Genomic DNA, 20,140 nt, shown 5'->3' with positions numbered 1-20,140 from the left:
ACGGACATTGCTCGTAAAGTTATTGGTTTTTTTTTAAAAATTGCAGACATGTTTTTTTAAAAAACTGCCACCTACAGAGTACTTCAAATTGGACAACTATCACAAGGTATGTCCTTAATAGCTGTTAACAGTGATGCCGTTAAGAAAAAGTAGAGGCTTCGAGCACCCACAAAATGTGGAACGGTTCCGTCTTGAACAAAATAACGCAACGGGAGGGCCTGCTGCTAATCTTACAAATGCAAAAAACCCCATATTCAAAACCCCTGCATTGGCACCAAATACTCTCAAGCTAACATCTTCAAAAGGTAACGGAGGTAGAGGGTGGTATGTGCTGGCAGACACTATAGGAGGGGGTCCCTACTGGAGGAGGGGGTCCCTATTGGGAAAAAAAATGGGGGAGGGAATCCTAGCTGATTTAAGGAAATTTATGAAATGGCAACATCCCAACCACGAGAATTCTCTCCCATTTCTGGTCTTTCCTCCTGTTGACAACCCAAAACGTTCAGCTTGTGGGGGGGAAATAAATACAGCGGAATGAAATCTGAAATCAAAACTGTTACCATCCATCAATCAGCACACGTCTGGTGTGCACCAAAGCAAAGTCAGTAATTTCAAAACAATCCATGGAAAATAAAACGTTTTCACTTAATTCCTGGTCATAAACAACCCCACCCCAAAAAAAACAACTCACTTTTGAAACTATTCCAATTGAACCTACACACTGAATTAAATCACACAGTATTAAGTTTCTTTATGTAAAAAATCTTTATACATATTAATAAAAAAAGATAGAGGGCAAAAGATGCGTCAAACAGAAGTCAGCTGGTTGTTCTCTGGTCCTACAGAGCCGGCCGATGACCCTCCGCGAGCAGAGGTTTGGGGACTTTCTGTCTCAAGCATCTTCAACCTTTTGCTTGGGGGTCAGGATTGTTCTAAGCATCCAGGACGACAGATGCTGATGACTGGGTTTTGGCACTTACGCTGGCAAACTGAGCTTCTTTCCTTTGAGTACTAAAGGGGGGAGGAATAAAAGAAGTGTTATTAAATCAGTACAGGCCCCCAAAAATTGTGAGCAGCCGAAGGACTATAGTTTCTCTGATTTAAGCGGCACACGGACTAGCACGATCTACCCCAAGTTAGATACTTTTAGGTCCCACTGAGTTCGATGGAGAGGAGATGGCATTTAATCCTCTAGAGAAGAGTTGGTTTTTATGTACCAGCTTTTCTCTACCAGTTAAGGAAGAATAAAGCTGGCTTACAATCACCTTCCCTTCCCCTCCCCCCAACAGACACCCGGTGAGGTAGGTGGGGCGGAGAGAGCTCTAAGAGCTGTGACTGGCCCAAGGTCACCCAGCTGGCTTCATGTGGAGGAGTGGGGAAACAAATCCATTTCACCAGATCCGAGTCCACCACTCCAAACCACTACACCACGCTGGCTGACTACAGCAGAGTTTTCACGTCTCGGAGCACTTTTCAGGAGAGAAATTCGTCACAGAGCACTGATTTCCACCCAGCACCTAAACACTAAACTGAATGGCAGTAGTATTTTTCTTTCCAATCTCTCCATGGAGCAATAGATGTTTCGCGGAACACCAAGCCCTCCACAGAGCACAGTGGGGAACCAGTGCTGTAGAAAACTAGAGATGGCACGTGCCAATGAAGTCTCCCATCCAGGAACTGACCAGAGCCAAGACTTGATAAGCTTCCAACTCAAGGCATCGTCTGACCACACCTACTGACATTCTGTCACACGATGGCACCTGGGAAATTTTAAGGCTACCTGCTGATGATTGTATTATGATGTTTTATTGATGTTGCTGGTTTTTATTGCTGTTTGATGGTTTTATGTATTTTAATGGTTGTTACCCGCCCTGAACCTGGCTTGGGAATGAGGGCGGCTATAAATTTGAAAAATAAACAAATAAATTGCTGTGGCGGGTGGGGCAGTGGCGCAGAGAGACAGACAGACACACACACACAAACAGGGATGCATGGTAGCATTCGCTGCTTTGTGTTTGGATTCTTAGCTGTTCGTGATGTTTTATGGACTTGCAGGCTGTTATGAGCTCTCTCACTCTTTTTCAGATCAAAATGTTTCAAACACATAAAGTACGATTAACGCTGGCAGCTCTCTTTCAGCAGCGAGAGCTCAGAGAGACAGGATTAATCCCTGTTCTTTCCAATTTAGCCCCTGAAACTGCTTCCCTGGCACATACAGGCACTAGGTTGGCAACTACAGCCAAAGTGGGCATTTTTCTTGGTGGATCTAAGTGGAGGAACCGGCTGCCATTTGGAAGACTGCCCCTTTCAGAAGGGCTGTAAAGATTTCTATTTTGAGACAGGCTTAAAAAAAAAAAAAAGTCAATTTGCTTAATTTTATCATGTGTTTGTTGGCTCACATCTCCTCAATGTGTTACTTGTTTAGAGAAGTTTACAACATGCCCTTCGGTACAAAGATTCTCAAGGAAGGTTATAATAAAGTAACAACACAACAAGAATGAACATTCCTAACTAAGATACCCAAATCTGAGCTAGAAATAATAAAAGGAGTTAGTTTTTATATGCTGACTTTCTCTACCACGTAAGAGGAAATAAAACCGGCTTACAATCTCCTTCCCCTCCCCACAACAGACACCCTGTGAGGTAGGTGGGGCTAAGAGAACTCTAAGAGAGCTGTGACTAGCCCAAGGTTACCCAGCTGGCTTCATGTGCAGGAGTGGGGAATCCAACCCGGTTCACAAGATTAGAGTCTGCCACTCATGTGGAAAAGTGGGGAATCGAACCTGGTTCTCCAGATTTGAGTCCACCACTCCTAACCACTACACCATGCTGGCATTTGCTTTGTGGTAAGACCTCTGGAGAATCACTGGATTCAGATCTTGGCCACACTCTTTCAGGTAGCAGAAAAACACCACCAAGCATCGAAAACATCTGCCTCCCAAAAATACTGAACAGCAAATTGAGTGTACTGTTATTATGGCACAGTTCTTCACACTGATGGAAGGAAGCACAAAGAATCTAGGAGGCCACGCAGCATATACTCTCAAGTTTTAAAAAACAGGATGGCCGCACACCCGCTTCCCCATCTTACCTTTCGTAACATACAAATAGAAGAAGTCACAGTACAGAATGGTCTGGACCACGCCAGCCACAACGGCTATGAGGTCGAAGAACCCCTCAAAGTAGTAGCGCCAAATCCAGTTGATAAGGTACAAGGCACGGTACAGGCCCAGGAAGAAAAGGTAGTGGGTGGTGATGGTCTCCGCTTCCCCAGTTTTGCTAATCATGAAAAGTTGAGGAAGGATAGCCACTGACTCCAGGTAGATGGAGAAGGTCCACAAGATCTGCAAGGAAAGAGGTGGGAAAGATGGTGAAGCCACTCCATCACCGGTCAGACCACTGGTCCAGGTAGCCCAGTATTGACTTGGACTAGCATCATAAGAACATAAGAAGAGCCCTGCTGGATCAGCCCAAGGCCCATCAAGTCCAGCAGTCTGTTCACACGGTGGCCAAACAGGTGCTTCTAGGAACAAGCAAGGCGAGTGCAGCAGCATTATCCTGCCTACACTCCACAGCACCTAATATCATAGGCATGCTCCTCTGATCCTGGAAAGAATAGGGACGCATCATGACTAGTATCCATTTTGACTAGTAGTTTTGAATAGCCCTATCTTCCATGAACACTTCCACTCACCTTCTAAAGCCTTCCAAGTTGGCAGCCATCACCACATCCTGGGGCAGGGAGTACCACAATTTACCTATGCACTGTGTGAAGAAATAGTTCCTTTTGTCTGTTTTGAATCTCTCACCTTTCAGCTTATGACCCCACGTTCTTGTATTATGAGAGAGGGAGAACAGCGTCTCTTTCCACTCTTTCCATGCCATGCATGCTTTTACAGACCTCTATCATGTCTCCCCTTACTCACCTTTTTTTCTAAGCTAAACAGCCCTAAGCATTTTAACCGATCCTCATAGGGCCGTTGCTCTAGACCCCTGATCGTTTTGGTTGCTCTTTTCTGCACCTTCTCAAGCTCTGCATTATCTTTTTTTAGGTGAGGTGACCAGAACTGTACCTCAGAGGCCTATCCAAGGTATTTTAATGGGTTCCATAAAGTCATGTTGCAGCTTTTCCCCCATTCATTGAACCAGCCGTCAAGGAAACTCATCTTCGCACTAATGCACTAGCAAATTTGCAATGAACTTGTAATCTCTGGAGGCGGTGCATTAGCCGGAAAACAAAGAAAACAAACTGTTCCCAATTATGGTCTTCTCAGGGTAACCGCCTGCTGCAAGAGGCCCCCGTCCCCGGAATTAAGGTAGGGGAACTGATCCGGGGCATCCAACGCAATGCAGCTTCTCACTACAGAGAGTCCTCAAGCTCCTCCAGAAAGAAGCTGAGAAGGAACCGTCAAGCACAGGTCGACGTCAATTTTCTCTCTGATCTGGCCTTTTAGTCGTTGGCTCTCCCTAGTGGTTGAGCATGGGAGCACAGGGGACAACTCCCTTCAGCGGCTTATGGTTGAGGGCAGCGAGGATACCGTCTAGAACAGGGGTGTCGAACTCAATTGTTACAAGGGCCGGATATGACATACATGTCACTGGATCGGTCCGGGCCATGCCTTGCCAGCCCAGATTGAGAGTGGGGTGGGGGTAGCTGGCTCGCTGGCCAGATAAGAGCTGTCAAGGGGCTGGATCCGGCCTGCGGGCCTTATGTTTGACACCCCTGGTCTAGAAGCAGGCCTCCTCTCAAGAGCCCCATTCTTCTCCCTCCCATGAGACCAGGAATATGACTGAATAAACGCTGCCGAAATACCTGCTCTCCCACTAGGGATTTATATTGGTGCCATCGATGTGCTGAGTCAGCGCCTTACAATGTTTTAAATTGTATTTCATTGAATTGGTATGCATATTATTATGTTGTTAGCCGCCAGGGGAGGGCAGGGCGTAAATAAAAGTTGTTGTTATCAAACACACAAGTCAACAAAGGAAGTAGAAAAGCAAAAAGGGGCACCACTACTACTCTTTCCTCCCTGCCCCCCCCTTCCTGGGCCAGCTCAACTTACCTGTAACAGAGGAAACCATACCTTCCCCATTTGGCTTTTTAAAACAAATCTCTAGACCACCTTGCCACATACAATAGAAAGCAATATAAACCTTGCGTGGCGGTAGACAGCCCCCAACGTGCAACGGCTACTGTACATTATCAGTGGATTAACTGAAAATATGGCATGTCTATCATCCTCCCCCCCAATATCTTTTAACAGATCACAACTTTCCATAAGGATTGTAGTTCTTCTCAAATTCACCAGATGGCACCAAACACTTCCAGTGCCGTTTGAGGAACTGAAATTAAAAGGAAACAAAAGACCAGAGAGAAGGGGGATAAAAAAATATTCTCATCAGCCTCATCTTATGAATTGAAGATTTAGAAGAATCGGTTCTGTTAAAAAGTGGCTGGGGAAATGGTTGCTCCAGAAGTCCGATAAGCAGGCTCCCGGTAAGAGTTTGGGGTCCCCTAAGAAAGAGTACCCAGCTTGCTGGGGGTAAAGGGAAGATGACTGGGGAAGGCACTGGCAAACCACCCCTGTAAACACCGTCTGCCTAGTACATGTCGGGATGTGACATCACCCCATGGGTCAGGAATGACCCGGTGCTCGCACAGGGGACCGTTACCTTTACTTTTAAGATAGGGTCATAGTCCCTATGGCCTCTCTATGGTTAAAGGTTATGGCTGAGAGTTACTGACCACGAGGGTACACAGTGTGAACTGAGAGCCGCCCACCAGAAAAACAGTTGTAAGATTAGACTCCTGGAGGGACAGAACTGTTCTGTCTCTCCTGCATCATTTCAGCTGGTCGGCTTTCTCAAAAGTCAGAGTCTGAAATCCAAGGGCTTTCTTCCAAAGACGAAGTTCAACCTCGCCTGTGCGATCGCGGTTGACATTATCTTGCAACCTGTGCAATTTCATGCTACTTGAGGTTGTTGGTTTTTCTCCCGCTGTATTAAAGATAAAAAAGGTAAAGGCCCCCTGTGCAAGCACTGGGTCATTCCTGACCCATGGGGTGACGTCACATCCCGATGTTTCCTAGGCAGACTTTGCTTACGGGGTGCTTTGTCAGAGCCTTCCCCAGTCATCTTCCCTTTACTCCCAGCAAGCTGGGTACTCATTTGACCGACCTCGGAAGGATGGAAGACTGAGTCAACCTTGAGCCGGCTACCCGAAACCGACTTCTGTCGGGATCGAACTCAGGTCGTGAGCAGAGCTTGGACTGCAGTACTGCAGCTTGCCACTCTGCGCCATGGGGCTCTTCCTGCTGTATTAATTATATTTTATTCATAATTTAGCACATTCCTTTAAATTTACATATTAGAACACACGCTTCTGTATTTCGTTTAGCGTATTCGTGTGTGTGTGTGTTTTTATAGCCCTCTTTCCTTATATGGTTTATTTTGGGGGGCCGCCACCCCCACTCCCACCCCCATCTGGGTACACTAGCTCCTGAGGACGAAGCTACCTGAAGTCTCTGACATTTATGCCTGTTCATTTCTAACTGTACATGGAAATAATCGCCTGTAGATCCAGCTGGATGATCCACACATCTGCTGCTTTGGGCTATATTAGTTGGGCCTTCCCTCTCCCCTGGGATGTTTTTCTCCCCTCACCTGGCAACCTATACAATATAGGGAGGCTGCAATTTCTGGTAGCACCCTTGGGGCTACAGAAGAAACATCCCTGCATGTGCCTCCTTTTTGGAGAGCTCCCTTTTTAGAAAAAATTAGGACCATCCAAACGCACATTGTAAAGGGGCACACAAAGCACCATTTTACAGTAAGAAAAAAGGAGCTGCAAACAAGCTTGACTGAAGTCGCCCCCTCCTTAGCCTGACTGCACAGGATGAACAGTCAGAAAAGTTAATTAGGCGTGCAATAGAGTAATTCTCAAGCCAAATGGCCAAATGTTTAAAAAGCGTGGAGCTTAACAACCTAGCCACATCCTGTGTTAGAAATCCCTCCTCTCTGCTTTTTCCTGCCCTGTGGCTTGCCAATCCCTGACAAACAAGCATATGTGGACCAATGAGAGCTGTCCCTAGGATAACGTAACCCAGCAAACGATCCTTGCTAAAATTCAGATAACTGAACAATGTGAGTGGTTCCATCAGAATGTCACATGACAGATGCTTTGACAAATGCAATTTTAGAAGCGGTTTACTACTTATCCCCCTTCCCAATGCTTTTGTTTTAAACAGACTGAAAAAGATCTGCCAGCCCAGAGCAAGATCTAATCCAGCCCGGTAACCAGGCGACAAATACCTAACTTCTTTCAACCCACCACCCAGGCACAATGTTATTCAACTCTAAGCCAAGCAACTCAGCGTTGAATAGGCCTTAACCATAATGTGCCACACATAACAGACACTTCATTCCTTTCAGTTTTTAACATTGGTTGACGCCACATCAGAGCCCAAAAGCGACATGAGAAAATAAAGACACTGACCTCTAGAGGGGAGAAGTCGTGATTGACGAGGAACGACAACCCGCCAACTGGAACCACGAGGAACTCCACTCTGAACGTATCGTGGTTTCCATCATAGGTGGCCTTAAATTTCATGTAGATCAGGTAGACTGTGGCATACGAACAAGCAATGTAGATAAGCTTTAAAAAAAGAAAGGAGAATGCCAAAATGTGTTTATCTGGCTTTTAGATTGTGCTTCTGCCATTCAAACAGAAGCATTCAACATACACAGTAAGGGATAAAAAGAATCTTTGTTGGCTGTTCAAGTCAGCGCAATGGCAAACCACCCCGTAAACAGAGTCTGCCTAGTAAACGTCGTGATGTGATGTCACCCTGTGGGTCAGTAATGACCTGGTTCATGCACAGGGGACTATCTTTACCTTTGACACCAGCATGTTATACTGGGCAGAAGTTAGAAAGCTGCTAAACTCCCCCCCCCCCCGAACATAAACAAGCCAGTATTCAAAAGGAGAATGGGTATTAGAATATAAAGAGATCATTTCCCCCTTTCCGAAATTATCTACTGATCGACGTGAGCTCATTCAGATTTAAGGTAAACATGACCTGTCAATCCAAAAATATCTCGGCTTGAAATTCAAGACAGGCAATGCCTACTCCATTTGTATCCCACTGGTTTCTGCCCACTCACCCAACTAGGAGCCGGTAAAGGCATTTGTGTAGCGGAGGATGTTTGTAAGTAACTGACTACGCACATGGTCTACTCCTGTGAGCAGTAAGGTGAGCAGTGACTTGAAGACCGCAACAACCAGGAACAGAAAAATTGCCCCTTGTCTGATGAACCACCCCACGTCAGACATCAATTGACAAACAAATAGAACATTTTTTGTAATGTTTGCATTCGTTCCAAGGCTGAAACCTGAGATATACCAATTTGGGAGAGAGAGCCCTATATTCAGTGGCGCTTCCTTCGAAGCGAACGTGCTCCTTACAGGTCACCCACGTTCTTGAACAGCAGCCCAAGTGATCCTTGCGATTCTGGTTTAGATGCTTGAGAAAAGCCCGGCAGAGTGGTAGGACAGGTAAAGCGTCGGACCAGTATTTGGGAGACCCAGGTTCAAATTCCTACTTTGCCATGGACGGTGGCTGAGTGACCTGGGGCCAGCCACTCTCTCTCCCAGCCTTAACCTACTCCACAGGGCTGTTGTAAGGATTAAAATGGAGCAGAAAATGAGGCCAGCAGCGTTGGGGCCCCACTGGGGGAAAGCAGCCGTGTATAAATGAATAATACATAAAGGGCTTTCTATGAAAGCAATTATGCACAGATCACACAACAACGAGCATATAAACGAAATGTCGAAAACCTCCAGCTTTCTCCACCTTTGGGGTGGGGAGGAGAAAGATGACTTTTCAGAGAAACAGGTTTTAGCATTTCCCTGAAAAACACTGCGTGCAGATTTAATTAACTGGAGAGGAAGACAGGAGGAAAAGGAAGGTCGAATGACTCGCTGGAGGTCATGCAGTGTGTCTGTGACACCATCAGAATCCAGAACACCACCGAATTCATTTGGAACAAAATGACCAGGAGCCAATTTGGGGGGGGGGTGTTTGTCATCATTTATGAATATATTCTCAGAAAAGAAAAAAAGAAACATGAAGCAGAATCTAATTCTGATATTCCATGAAACAAAAACAAACATTAAGAAGAATTTTCTAACAGTTAGAACAGTTCCTCAGTGGAACAGGCTTCCTCGGGAGGTGGTGAGCTCTCAATCCCTGGAGGTTTTTAGGAAGAGGCTAGATGGCCATCTGTCAGCAATGCTGATTCTATGACCTTAGGCAGATTACGAGAGGGAGGGCACCTTGACCGTCTTCTGGGCATGGAGTAGGGGTCACTGGGGGTGTATGTGGGGGGGAGGTAGTTTGGAATTTCCTGCATTGTGCAGGAGTTTGGACTAGATGACCCTGGTGGTCCCTTCCAACTCTATGATTCTATGAAAAAGGGCTATGTGAATTGCTGTCTGTGGGTTGGTGAGGAATCAACCAAGCAGGGAAAGTCCCTCGAAAGCATTCCGGCAAAGCAGTGCCAACAACAATACAGACCGGAAACTGGAAAGAGGCACACGCAACTGGCTGAGCCACAGAACCATCAACCTCCCAGAGAGGAATTCTGCATTTAGCATACAATTTGGGCCTGTATTTGCTTAGCTTCAGCGGCTCAGCGATATCAGCAGTGCCCACACCACTCGTCGGGCCTGCCCCTTCGCATTTTCTGTTGCGGGCACAATATTAGACCGAACACTTTGCACCAAGTTGTTTTATCCAGCCCAGAGCCGATATCCGTTTAAACCTTTTAGAGCGTAGCCACGTAAACAGTTGGGTGTGCTCAAAGCCAGAGGCTCAAGGGGGGGGGCGGCGGCACCGCAAATATGAGTTTTTACCACGGCCAGACAGATTCATTCTCATCCTCTCTTATGTGCACACACACACACACACACTGCTTTTGTTCTAAGAAGAGTTGGTTTTTATATGCTGGTTTTCTCTACCTTTTAAGGAGAATTAAACCGGCTTACAACCTCCTTCTCTTCCCCTCCCCCGCAATGGACACCTGGTGAGGCAGGTGAGGCAGAGATAGTTTGGAGAGAACTGTGATTAGCCCAAGGTCATCCAATAAGCTTCATGCGTAGGAGTGTGGATACCAACCAGGTTCACCAGATTAGAGTCCGCCATTCTTAACCACCACACCACGCTGGCCTCAAAAATAAGAGCCAGGCTTCGGTGACACGCAACAGCCCCCTGTAATTTCACAGGGGCATATGGGCCTTAGTAGAAGGAAGATTTGCTTTAAGCAGCAATATGTTCAGAGGACCACACAGTCAAAGCCAAGTGCAGTGGGTGTGGAGGTCTGACCCCTGTCAGAGAATAACCGGGCTGCCTGTCTTCTCCAAGCAGCTGAACCCCGCTGCCAATCAGATGTCCATGCATAAAATGAAGAGTGCCCTGTCTTACAGGGCCTAGACACATGGCTCAAGACGGCTAGCTGTACAAGGGTGACAGAAAAGAGCAAGAGTCCAGTAGCACCTTAAAGGCTAACACAATTTCTGGCAGGGTGTGAGCTTATGTGAGCCACAGCTCACTTCTTCAGGTACAGCTAGAATGTGAATCCATCTATCCTTAAGTAGAGAAGACACACAGTGGCAATGTAAAGATCAAAAGTAAGCAAATGACATTAGCAGGCGTGATTGGAAGAGGTGTGACATACAGAGGGGTAGTAGGCGTGGGGAAATTAGCATTGGTAATGAGACAGGAATCCCAGATCTCTATTCAGCCCAGGAGAATGCATTGTCTTGAGCTTCAATAAGGCAACTTATTGTACTGCCTGCCAACCTGTCCTACAGCTGCACACACTGTCTTTGCATTGTACATCAACATGAATTTTAATGGCAGCCAGGAGGTGGGCTATTTGCAGGCTATAAGGCTTCACTCTCCTTCCTGTGAAGGCCAGCTCATTGAGGAGCAAGCACGCCAAAATCCAGCAGCCTCTTTCACCTACTAGACATACCATACCTTCATAGAAGTGTTATAAAATGAAATGAACGCAGTGAAGAGATCCAGGTAGCGAGTAGTGAAGACCAGTGCAAAGAGAAGCTGGCTTTTCCCAGATATACCTGAGGGAAGAAAATAAATAAGTATGAGGGTCTTCTCAAAACTCAAAGTGTAAAAAATCCCCTTTACCCAAAAGACCGAGTTGGTCCAGATTCACTGGATTGATTGGTTGATTCCTCACCAACCCAAAGACAGCCTCCCAACATGATCCTGCGAAAAAAGTAGGAGTTCATTTGCACAAGCTTGGTGAACCCCATAAGCTTCAACACACATTCCAGTTATACTACCCAGTTGCTCCTTTTACTATCAATTTTTATTGGACAGGATGCTGGACAAGATGGACCACCAGTCTGATCCAGCAGGGCTGTTCTGTTGTTCTTATTCAGAGGCAACTACTAGAAGGCACCATAGAGAACAAAACAGCAAGACAAATTGTCAATCCTTTGGCTAACAGCCAAGAAAAGATAAGACCCTGATTTATAAAAGTAAAAGTAGTAAACAGAGGGGCTGTGGCTCAGTGGCAGAGCACCTACTTGGCTTGCAGAAGGTCCCAGGTTCAATCCCCGGCATCTCCAGTTAAAAGGACTAGGCAAGTAGGTGATGTGAACGACCCATGCCTTAGACCCTGGAAAGCCGCTGCCAGTCTGAGTAGACAATACTGACTTTGATGGACCAAGGTCTGATTCAGTATAAGGCAGCTTCATGTTTGGGGAGGGACCGTGGCCCAGTGGTAGAGCATCTGCCTGGCATGCAGAAGGTCCCAGGTTCAATCCCCAGCATCTCCAGTTAAAGGGATCAGGCAAGTAGGTGATGTGAAAGACCTCTGCCTGAGACCCTGGAGAGCTGCTGCCAGTCTGAGTAGACAATACTGACTTTGATGGACCAAGGGTCTGATTCAGTATAAGGCAACTTAACGTGTTCATGTGTTCAAAAGTGTGACAGAGTCTCTGCCATCTGGTGGGTGATACACAGCCCTTAAGGTACACAATGGACGTGACAGAATAGCAGGCTCATTAAGGAAGGCCTGCATCTCATCGTAGGCAAAATACACCTGATCACAAGAATCTCCAGTGCTGTGTGAACACAGTTACACTCTTCTGGGTCCACTGAAGGTTGCGACTCTGTTCAAGATGGGACCGCTCATGATGATGCAGGGCATCATTATCACATTTCCCTGATCATTAGCTCTGTCCCATACAGCTGAATGCGAAAAAAGCATCCCAGCATGTGATGTTGTGCATCTTAGCGCGCTGTAACAACAACAAAAATGGCGGATACCACACGACTAAGCCTGGGAGTTTGAAATTGTTAGTTATGTGGGATGAAAGTCAAACACCACAGAGCTCAACTGCCTGAAAAGAAGTTATTACCTGAGGTTATTGCACCAAGGCCCAGTATGGAGAGCCAGTGTTGCGTAGTGGTTAAGAGCAGTGGTTTGGAGCGGTGGAGTCTGATCTGGAGAACCAAATTTGATCCCCTCTCCTCCACATGAGTGGCGGAGGCTGATCTGGTGAACCGGGTTGGTTTCCCCACTCCTACACATGAAGCCAGCTGGGTGACCTTGGGCTAGTCACAGTGCTCTCTCAACCCCACCTACCTCACTGGGTCTGTTGTGGGGAGGGGAAGGGAAGGTGATTGTAAGCTGGTTTGATTCTTCCTTAAGTGGTAGAGAAAGACAGCATATAAAAGCCAATTCTTATTCTTCTTCTATTCCTCCCCTCACACCTGTGATGGACAAAGTGGCGTTTCTGTGGCAGTCCACAGGGTGTGACACTCTCCACATAAGGTGGGTGACCTTGAGCCTGGTGGCTTTTAGATCAGTACTTCTATCCCAGAGGACTCTGGGGTGAATTGATTAATGAGGCATCGAATGCGGGCCTCTTGCTGGCTCCTTTTACCTATTACTTTGTTGGACATTAGTGATTTATTGGCTCCTGCACAGTCTTTTCTATCGTTTTTTAATTGAAAATATTGCTCCAGGCTAGTTTGTAAGTCAACCTGGGGATCTTTTTTTTTTTTTTTTCAACTGCACGGTCTTTATTTCTTTGCTAATATTACCGATACAACACAAACATCCCAGGAGGAGAACGAATTCAAATGGAATCCAGGACAGACAGGAAACGAAAAGGGTCAAAGGGGAAGCGACCATGTAGCGAAATCTGGCGATGAGCCTTCCTACAGATGGCGAGATGCCCCCTCACCATCTCTGAGCACCTCACCTAGCAACCAGCATTTCCTTTCCACCCAACACAGCTGGCAACGAAGGACCAGACCCCAGGAGCTCCAAGGTGTTGGTGGGGCATACTGAAGAGCCATCAGCTGGAGTGGTCCATTTTGTCCCTCCCAGCACTTTGGGTGTGGGACAGCAGCAAAGGCTCGGGGTGTGTGTGTCTTGCTCACCTCCAACCTGAGTTCTCCTAGGAGGGCAGACTTGTCCGGAAGAGCAGTTCCCACTGACCCACACACCCCTGCTCAGATCCAAGCCGCTACCCTACCTGTGGGCTGTACAGTCAAGCATAGAAGAGGAAACCTGGTGGCCTTCCCAGGCTAAAAGGCAGGGGGAAAACACTTGGAAGACTGTGCGACAACAACAAACTTAGCCTAGATCTCTATTTTAAAAGTTATCCCTAAGGCCACTGCCAGCCTGTTGCTGACCACAATCAGCTGGCCTTGGGAAGGTGGAGGCCTGGAGCAGAAAGCCTACCCTCCTTACCTTTTCAAAAGCTCCACCGAGTTGAGTGAGGCTTACTCCCAGGTAAACATGCATAGGATTGGGCTGTATGGTGCATGGTGTAGTGGTGAAGAGCGGTGGTTTGGAGCGATGGACCCTGATCTGGAGAACAGGGTTTGATTCCCCACTCCTCCACATGAGTGGCGGAGGCTAATCTGGTGAACTGGGCGACCTTGGGCTAGTTACAGTTCTCTCAGTCCCACCTCCCTCACAGGGTGTCTGTTGTGAGGAAGGGAAGGTGATTGTAAGCTGGTTTTGATTCTTCCTTAAGTGATTAGAGTCTGCATATAAAAACCAACTCTTATTATTATTATTACATTCACAGCCTGCCCTAACAAACAACAGTTCTCACCTAATCTGCCTGCAAGGAGACCCACCAATTTTTCCCCCAAACTCCCAACTACTTATCTGCAATAACTGGAGCCTGTGGCTTTAAAAATTGGCTCCAGTAGAATACCAGGCGATTAGTCAACTGTGACTGATCCGCCTTGCCAGCAGATAGCGTTCTCTTCTCTTTCCAGCACTGCTATTTGTAAGGTGCTCCGCTTGATCATATGAACGCAAAGAGAAAATAACCACCATCCCAGTGCCAGATTTAATGCAGAGTTCAGACACAGAAAGCCAGCTCAGAATCGGATTATTTATGCAGGATAAGCTACGGGGGTGGGGGGCTACACTCGGCAAAGTGTCTGGCATTGCAGCTGGAAGGTGCTTTTGGACTCTGCCCTGTACTCGGATAAACAACAGCTGACAGTTCCCAGAAAGCCCTTTCCCCCCAAAGCTGACCGTGCCACAGTTACACATGCCTTAGTAACATCCAGACTTGACTTCTGCTGTGCGTCTTATGATGGCTGCCCCTGAAGACAGTTCAGAAGCAAAACTGGTACAGAACACAGCACCTTGTGACCTTGCTGGGATGCACTGCCGTGATGGTTAGCCAGTGTTCTGCTATCTACGCTGGCTTCCAAATGGTTCCCAGGGCCCCAAAACGTTGTGCTGGCTTTTGACCTTTAAGCCCCAAACAGCCTGGATCATGAGTACCGGAAGGACTGCCTCCAACTTTACTGTCCAATCCAAGACCTGAGATCTGCATGCGGCACCTTCCATAGAAAATCAGCCTTAAGGCGACGTGGATGGCCGGGTTCCAAAGGCAGGGCCCTCTGCTGCTGCCCCGCACCTGCGGAATGTGCTCACCCAGGAGTTGAAGAAAAAGAAGAGTTGGTTTTTATATGCCGATTTTCTCTACCTTTTAAGGAGAATCAAACCAACTTTCAATCTCCTTCCCTTCCTCTCCCTACAACAGACACTTTGAGAGGTAGGTGGGGCTGAGTTCAGAGAGAACTGTGACTAGCCCAAGGTCACCCAGCAGGCTTCATGTGCAGGAGTGGAGAAACCAACCCTGTTCTCCAGATTAGAGTCTGCCGCTCATGTGGAAGAGTGAGGAATCAAACCCTGTTCTCCAGATTAGAGTCCGCCGCTCCTAACCACTACACCATGTGAGTGACCACATGATCCCTGGGGACCTTTCAAACTAACCTACCTCTTCCTGAAAGCTTCTGACTTACAACTGAGGGCTTATTACCACTTGGAGTGTTTGTCAGAAGAGTGGTATACAAATATTTCTCAAATGGTGGCCTACACTAAAATGCTGGCAACCATGGGGGGAACAGCTTCCTCTATTTATTGTTTAAATGATTTCTAGTTACACATGAAGCCACCTTATACTGAATCAGCCCATCGGCCTATTGAAGTCAGTAATGTCTACTCAGACCTTCAGTTGCTCCCCAAGATCTCAGGTGGAGATCTTTCACATCACCTGCTACCTGATCCTTTAACTGGAGATGCCAGGGATATAACCTGGGACCTCCTGTATACAACAGATGCTGTACCACTGAGACATGACCCCTCCTCAAGTTTTATGTTATTTGGCTATAAACTGTAGTGGTGGTCAAAGCAAAAAAGTAGTCTAGGTGTATACCAAATGCATTTTTTTTATTTGACTTGCTGGCTTCAAACAAAAATATATTAAAGCACAGAAGCTGCAGAATAGCACTTGCTCCTTCCCCAAGGTAATTCTGACACTAACAACCTTGTTGGCATAAAAGGCTTCCCAAAACACAATTGCTCAGCACGGAGAAATATTCACTGCGTCTAAGAAACCGTCACAAAAGACGGAGCAAGAATACAACTGACATCTCTCTCCCAGGCAGCTCCGCCACACCTTCGGTTAGCTGCCACGTCAGACTAGGCCAGGAATCCCAATTGAGAGCCTATTCTCTTCGTGCCTTGATTCAGTCATTTGCTTCCAATTTTCAACTGCAGTTGGCAACGCAAGTCAGAGAGCTTTGCCAAGTGCTGAAAAACCCTGCCGGGTCACCACGTAACCCTTTCGAATATAATGACTGCAAATAACCGTGATCAAATCTAAAAAGAGAAAAGTTTCAGTAACTGAGGAGTCGTGGCTTCTGGAGCTGGCCAACAACTCTCATTTGACATGAAAAGGGGATCTTTGCACAGGATTGCTGTTAGATAAAGCAACAAAGCGTATTTGGGAAAATGGGGGGAAAAAACAGCAGCTTCAGGTACTTCAGAATAATGTTTTATTTCTTGCCCATGGCAATTCCCCTCCCGGCCCACCAATCTCTAGGAAAAGCTGTAGTCTGCAAAAAGCAATTCCCTTTTGCTTGCCAGTAAGTTAATTCATATCACCTTCATAAAGAACAAGTATAGAAAAATGTTTCACGCGTCTTGCAGTTCCATTAGAGCAGACACATAATTCTGCTTTGTGCTGCACTAGGAAATTTCTCCTATTGCATCTCCTTAGCTACATCACACTACTGGGCTCTTTTTGACAGCAAAAAGGAGGACAAATTTATTTGACCTGTACATGCCTCATTACTGAAGAGTCAGACTGCCTGGATGTTGACCTCTCCCCAAGCATCCAAATTCTCTCAGCTTCAATTTCACCTGTACTATAGAATCTCTCTGTATCTGTGCCATTAAATTACTATAAGTATTTCTCCACCCCACGGAATCCTCTTGTCTTACAGCCCCAAGGAGAATGGATGACCTCGGTTGCATAAATCCATCTCCCCCCACCTTCTTTTTAAAATGAACGTTATCAGGCAGTGCTTCAAAATTAACTTTGAAAGTGCCTCACTTGTGCAAAAGTTACTCTTCCTTTGGAGAACATTGAGCAGCTTTAGGAATGCCTTTTCTTCAAACCCCCCTCCAAGTGGACTACACCTCCTCCAAATAGAATGGCCAAGAGGAGTCCTACAAATCCCTCTCACCCCAAGCTCCTCTCACATTAGTTTCAACCTCCCAGCAATTCAACTTTTTTTTTTAAAGCAAGCACTATATACTAGTGCTTCAAGGTTGATCCTGAGAACAAAGCATCACACCACCTTTTAAGCAGAGGGAACATCCAGGAAAGCCTGAGGAATACCCCCCCAAATCCCACTCTCACCGGAAAATGGTATCCTTGGTGATTCAAAAGCCACATTACTCCACCTTGCAAGAACATAAGAGGGCTAACTAAGAAATGTGTCTGCATCAACCAGCCCCATTATCAACACCAGAAGCTTCAAAGGGAACACCACACTATCTTTCAAGAGGAGGGGGCAACCCTAGAGGCCTCCCCGAAAACAACTGGACCCCCTCACCCAGGGCTCTACCCGCCCCCATAATCCCAGAAGCTTCAACGGCAATACCATCCCACCTTGCAAGAACCCGGGGCAAATCAGACCCCCTACAGAAAGCTCTACTTTCTCTCAACAGCCCCCAAAAGATCCGTAAGTACCTCTGCTGTTTAAGAATACAGAGAACAGGTCAGACCTTCAAATAGCTTCCCCACCTGCAAAACCAGAAGCCCCCCCCCCATAAAAGGCTCAGGACGCCCACCCACCCCCAATCTCAGATGCTTCAAAACTGACACCACCCATTGTGGGAAACAGGCCGTCCCCACAGGAGCGAAGTCCCCTACCACAGAGACCTCCCCCCCAACAGCTTCAAATAAAACATTTCCCCCCTTTCACGGGGCAAGCCTAGAAATGCCCACCCACTGCCCACCTCCAGAAGGCACTACCTTGCCCCCAGTAGCTCCTAAAAGCTTCAAAAGGTCCCCTCACCCCTCTGGTTTAGTAATATGGGGATCACACTTTAAAAATGCCTTCCCCCCCCCCCCGGAACAAAACCAGATGCTTCAAAACTGACACCTCCCCGGGTGGTAGGCAGGGCTGACTCAGAAACACCTTCCTCCCCCCCCCACCCCCAAAAGCTGATCTAGGGGGACCCCTAACCCCAAGAGCTTGAAATAGGCCCCCACCCCACTTTCCAAGAACAGGGGACAGACCTAGATTATTCCCCCCCAAAAAACAAAACAAAAACTAGCCCTAAGAAATCTCCAAAACACACAGCTCAAAATCCTTTTTCGGGGTGGGGAGAGAGAGAGAGATAATTCCTCGGGAAAGGTGCGAGGGAAAGCTGCGTGGAGGGGCTCGGCCTCCCCCCCCCCCAACAGCAGCCGGCCTCGCCCCCAGCAGCCTCCCCCCCAGCAACAGCCAACCTGCCCCCCCATAGCCGCCTCCCAACAGGAGCCAGCCTCCCAATAGCCGCCCCCCAAGAGCCGGCCTCCCCCCCCCCCACAAGAGCCGGCCTCCTCCCCCCAGCAGCCCACCCACAACAGTCTCCCCCCAACAGCAGCCGCCCCAATACAGCAGCCAGCCGCCCCACAACAGCAGCCGGCCTCCCCCACCCCAATAGCCGCCCCACAACAGCAGCCGGCCTCCCCCACCCCAATAGCCGCCCCACAACAGCAGCCGTCCTCCCCCACCCCCAAATAGCCGCCCCTTAACGGCCGCCGGCCTATCCGCCCCACCCCCACAGCCGCCGGCCTCGCCCCTCAGCGCCCCCCTCACAACGCACCGGCGCACGAGCGGGTCTTCCAGATCTTGAGGAGCAGGATGATGATGGCCGCCAAGTGGGACAGGTCCCCGGTGAGGCGGAAGATGTTCATGGCGGCGGCGGGCGGGGGAGGCCAGGCAGCGCCGGGGAGCCGACCGAAGATGGCGAGAGCGCAGCGGGCACCGAGCGACGTGGCCCAGGGACGTGGCCACACGCAGCCAGCGAGGGCGCGGGGCACGCCGGGAAAAGGAGACAGAGCGAGGGAGCGCGCGAGCGGGCGGGGAGGGGGGACGGCGAGCGAGAGAGGCCACGCCTCCCCTCTGGGCGGGGAGGGAAAGGAGGCGAAGGCGAGCGCTGCCCGCGCAGGCGCACATCGCCCTTCTTGATCTCTCTCTCTCTCTCTCTCTCCCTCCGCCCTCCCCTCCCCGTCGGCTGTCCCCTAGGGTTCGAGCTCGGTGGGCTGCAGCGCGCCTGCGCGTAGCAAGCTTTAACAAAAGATTCTCGGTTTCTTTTCCCTTTTTTAAAAAAACAGCATCAGGTTTTTTTTTTTCCCCTTAAAAGATAACGCGTGTACCCACTGTTATTCAATTTCTTTTACTTTTGGCATGCGTTCCTATACTCATTAGACGCATTTAATTAAAATGTTTGATTTATTATTTGTGCGTGCATCTTTACTGTGAGTTGACAGGGCATTCCCGTTTACTCAGAAGTAAGTGGCATTGAGCTGCCTTATACTGAATCAGACCCTTGGCCAATCAAAGTCAGTATTGTCTACTCAGACCGGCAGCGGCTCTCCAGGGTCTCAGGCAGAGGTCTTTCACATCACCTCCTTGCCTGGTCCCCTTAACTGGTGGTGCCGGGGATTGAACCTGGGACCTTCTGCATGCCAAGCAGAGGCTCTGCCACTGAGCCACAGCCCCTCTCCAGGGTCTCAGGCCGAGGTCTTTCACATCACCTCCTTGCCTGGTCCCCTTAACTGGTGGTGCCAGGGATTGAACCTGGGACCTTCTGAATGCCAAGCAGAGGCTCTGCCACTGAGCCACAGCCCTTATCATCCAGGAGTAGAAAATTATGAGGGCTGGATGGGATAGTAGCAGCGTACTTTTTCTAGGCCAGAGCAGGTGTGGTGTCTAAGACATCAGCTCATCCTCCGGAAGGTCAGAGAGGCAGATCGCGGCCATTCCTTTGGTTGCTTCTCTTGGAAGTGATTCTCGTGTGATTCTTGACCTGGAGATTTCGTTTTTGGGGCACGAAAGAATGTCTTGTGAGAATGGGCGTGTGGGTGTATATGGTAGTCTACATGTTAGAAAGCCATTTCCGGTGCCATTTTCTAGATGCCTCTATTGGGATCAATAGAGTTGCCAACCTGCAGGTAGTAGCTGGAGATCTCCTGCTGTTACAACTGATCTCCAGCTTCGTGTGTAGG

At 48.1% G+C, this 20,140-nt stretch overlaps 1 protein-coding gene across 1 annotated transcript; it reads right to left on the bottom strand.

Moving 5' to 3' along the window:
• Positions 1–913: 913 nt before the first annotated feature.
• On the bottom strand, positions 914–18,871 carry KDELR2 (KDEL endoplasmic reticulum protein retention receptor 2). The gene is made up of 5 exons (XM_056866196.1): positions 18,736–18,871; positions 11,040–11,140; positions 7,496–7,654; positions 3,092–3,344; positions 914–1,011 (listed from the first exon to the last, which is right to left on the bottom strand). The coding sequence occupies exons 1-5, from the start codon at positions 18,824–18,826 to the stop codon at positions 977–979; spliced, it is 639 nt and encodes a 212-aa protein (XP_056722174.1). The 5' UTR covers positions 18,827–18,871; the 3' UTR covers positions 914–976.
• Positions 18,872–20,140: the final 1,269 nt, after the last annotated feature.

Source organism: Euleptes europaea, chromosome 21 (genome assembly GCF_029931775.1).
Source record: "Euleptes europaea isolate rEulEur1 chromosome 21, rEulEur1.hap1, whole genome shotgun sequence".
Lineage (NCBI taxonomy): Eukaryota > Metazoa > Chordata > Lepidosauria > Squamata > Sphaerodactylidae > Euleptes > Euleptes europaea.
The sequence above is the reverse complement of the archived record's forward strand: the minus strand, read 5'-3'. Positions and strand labels throughout refer to the sequence as shown.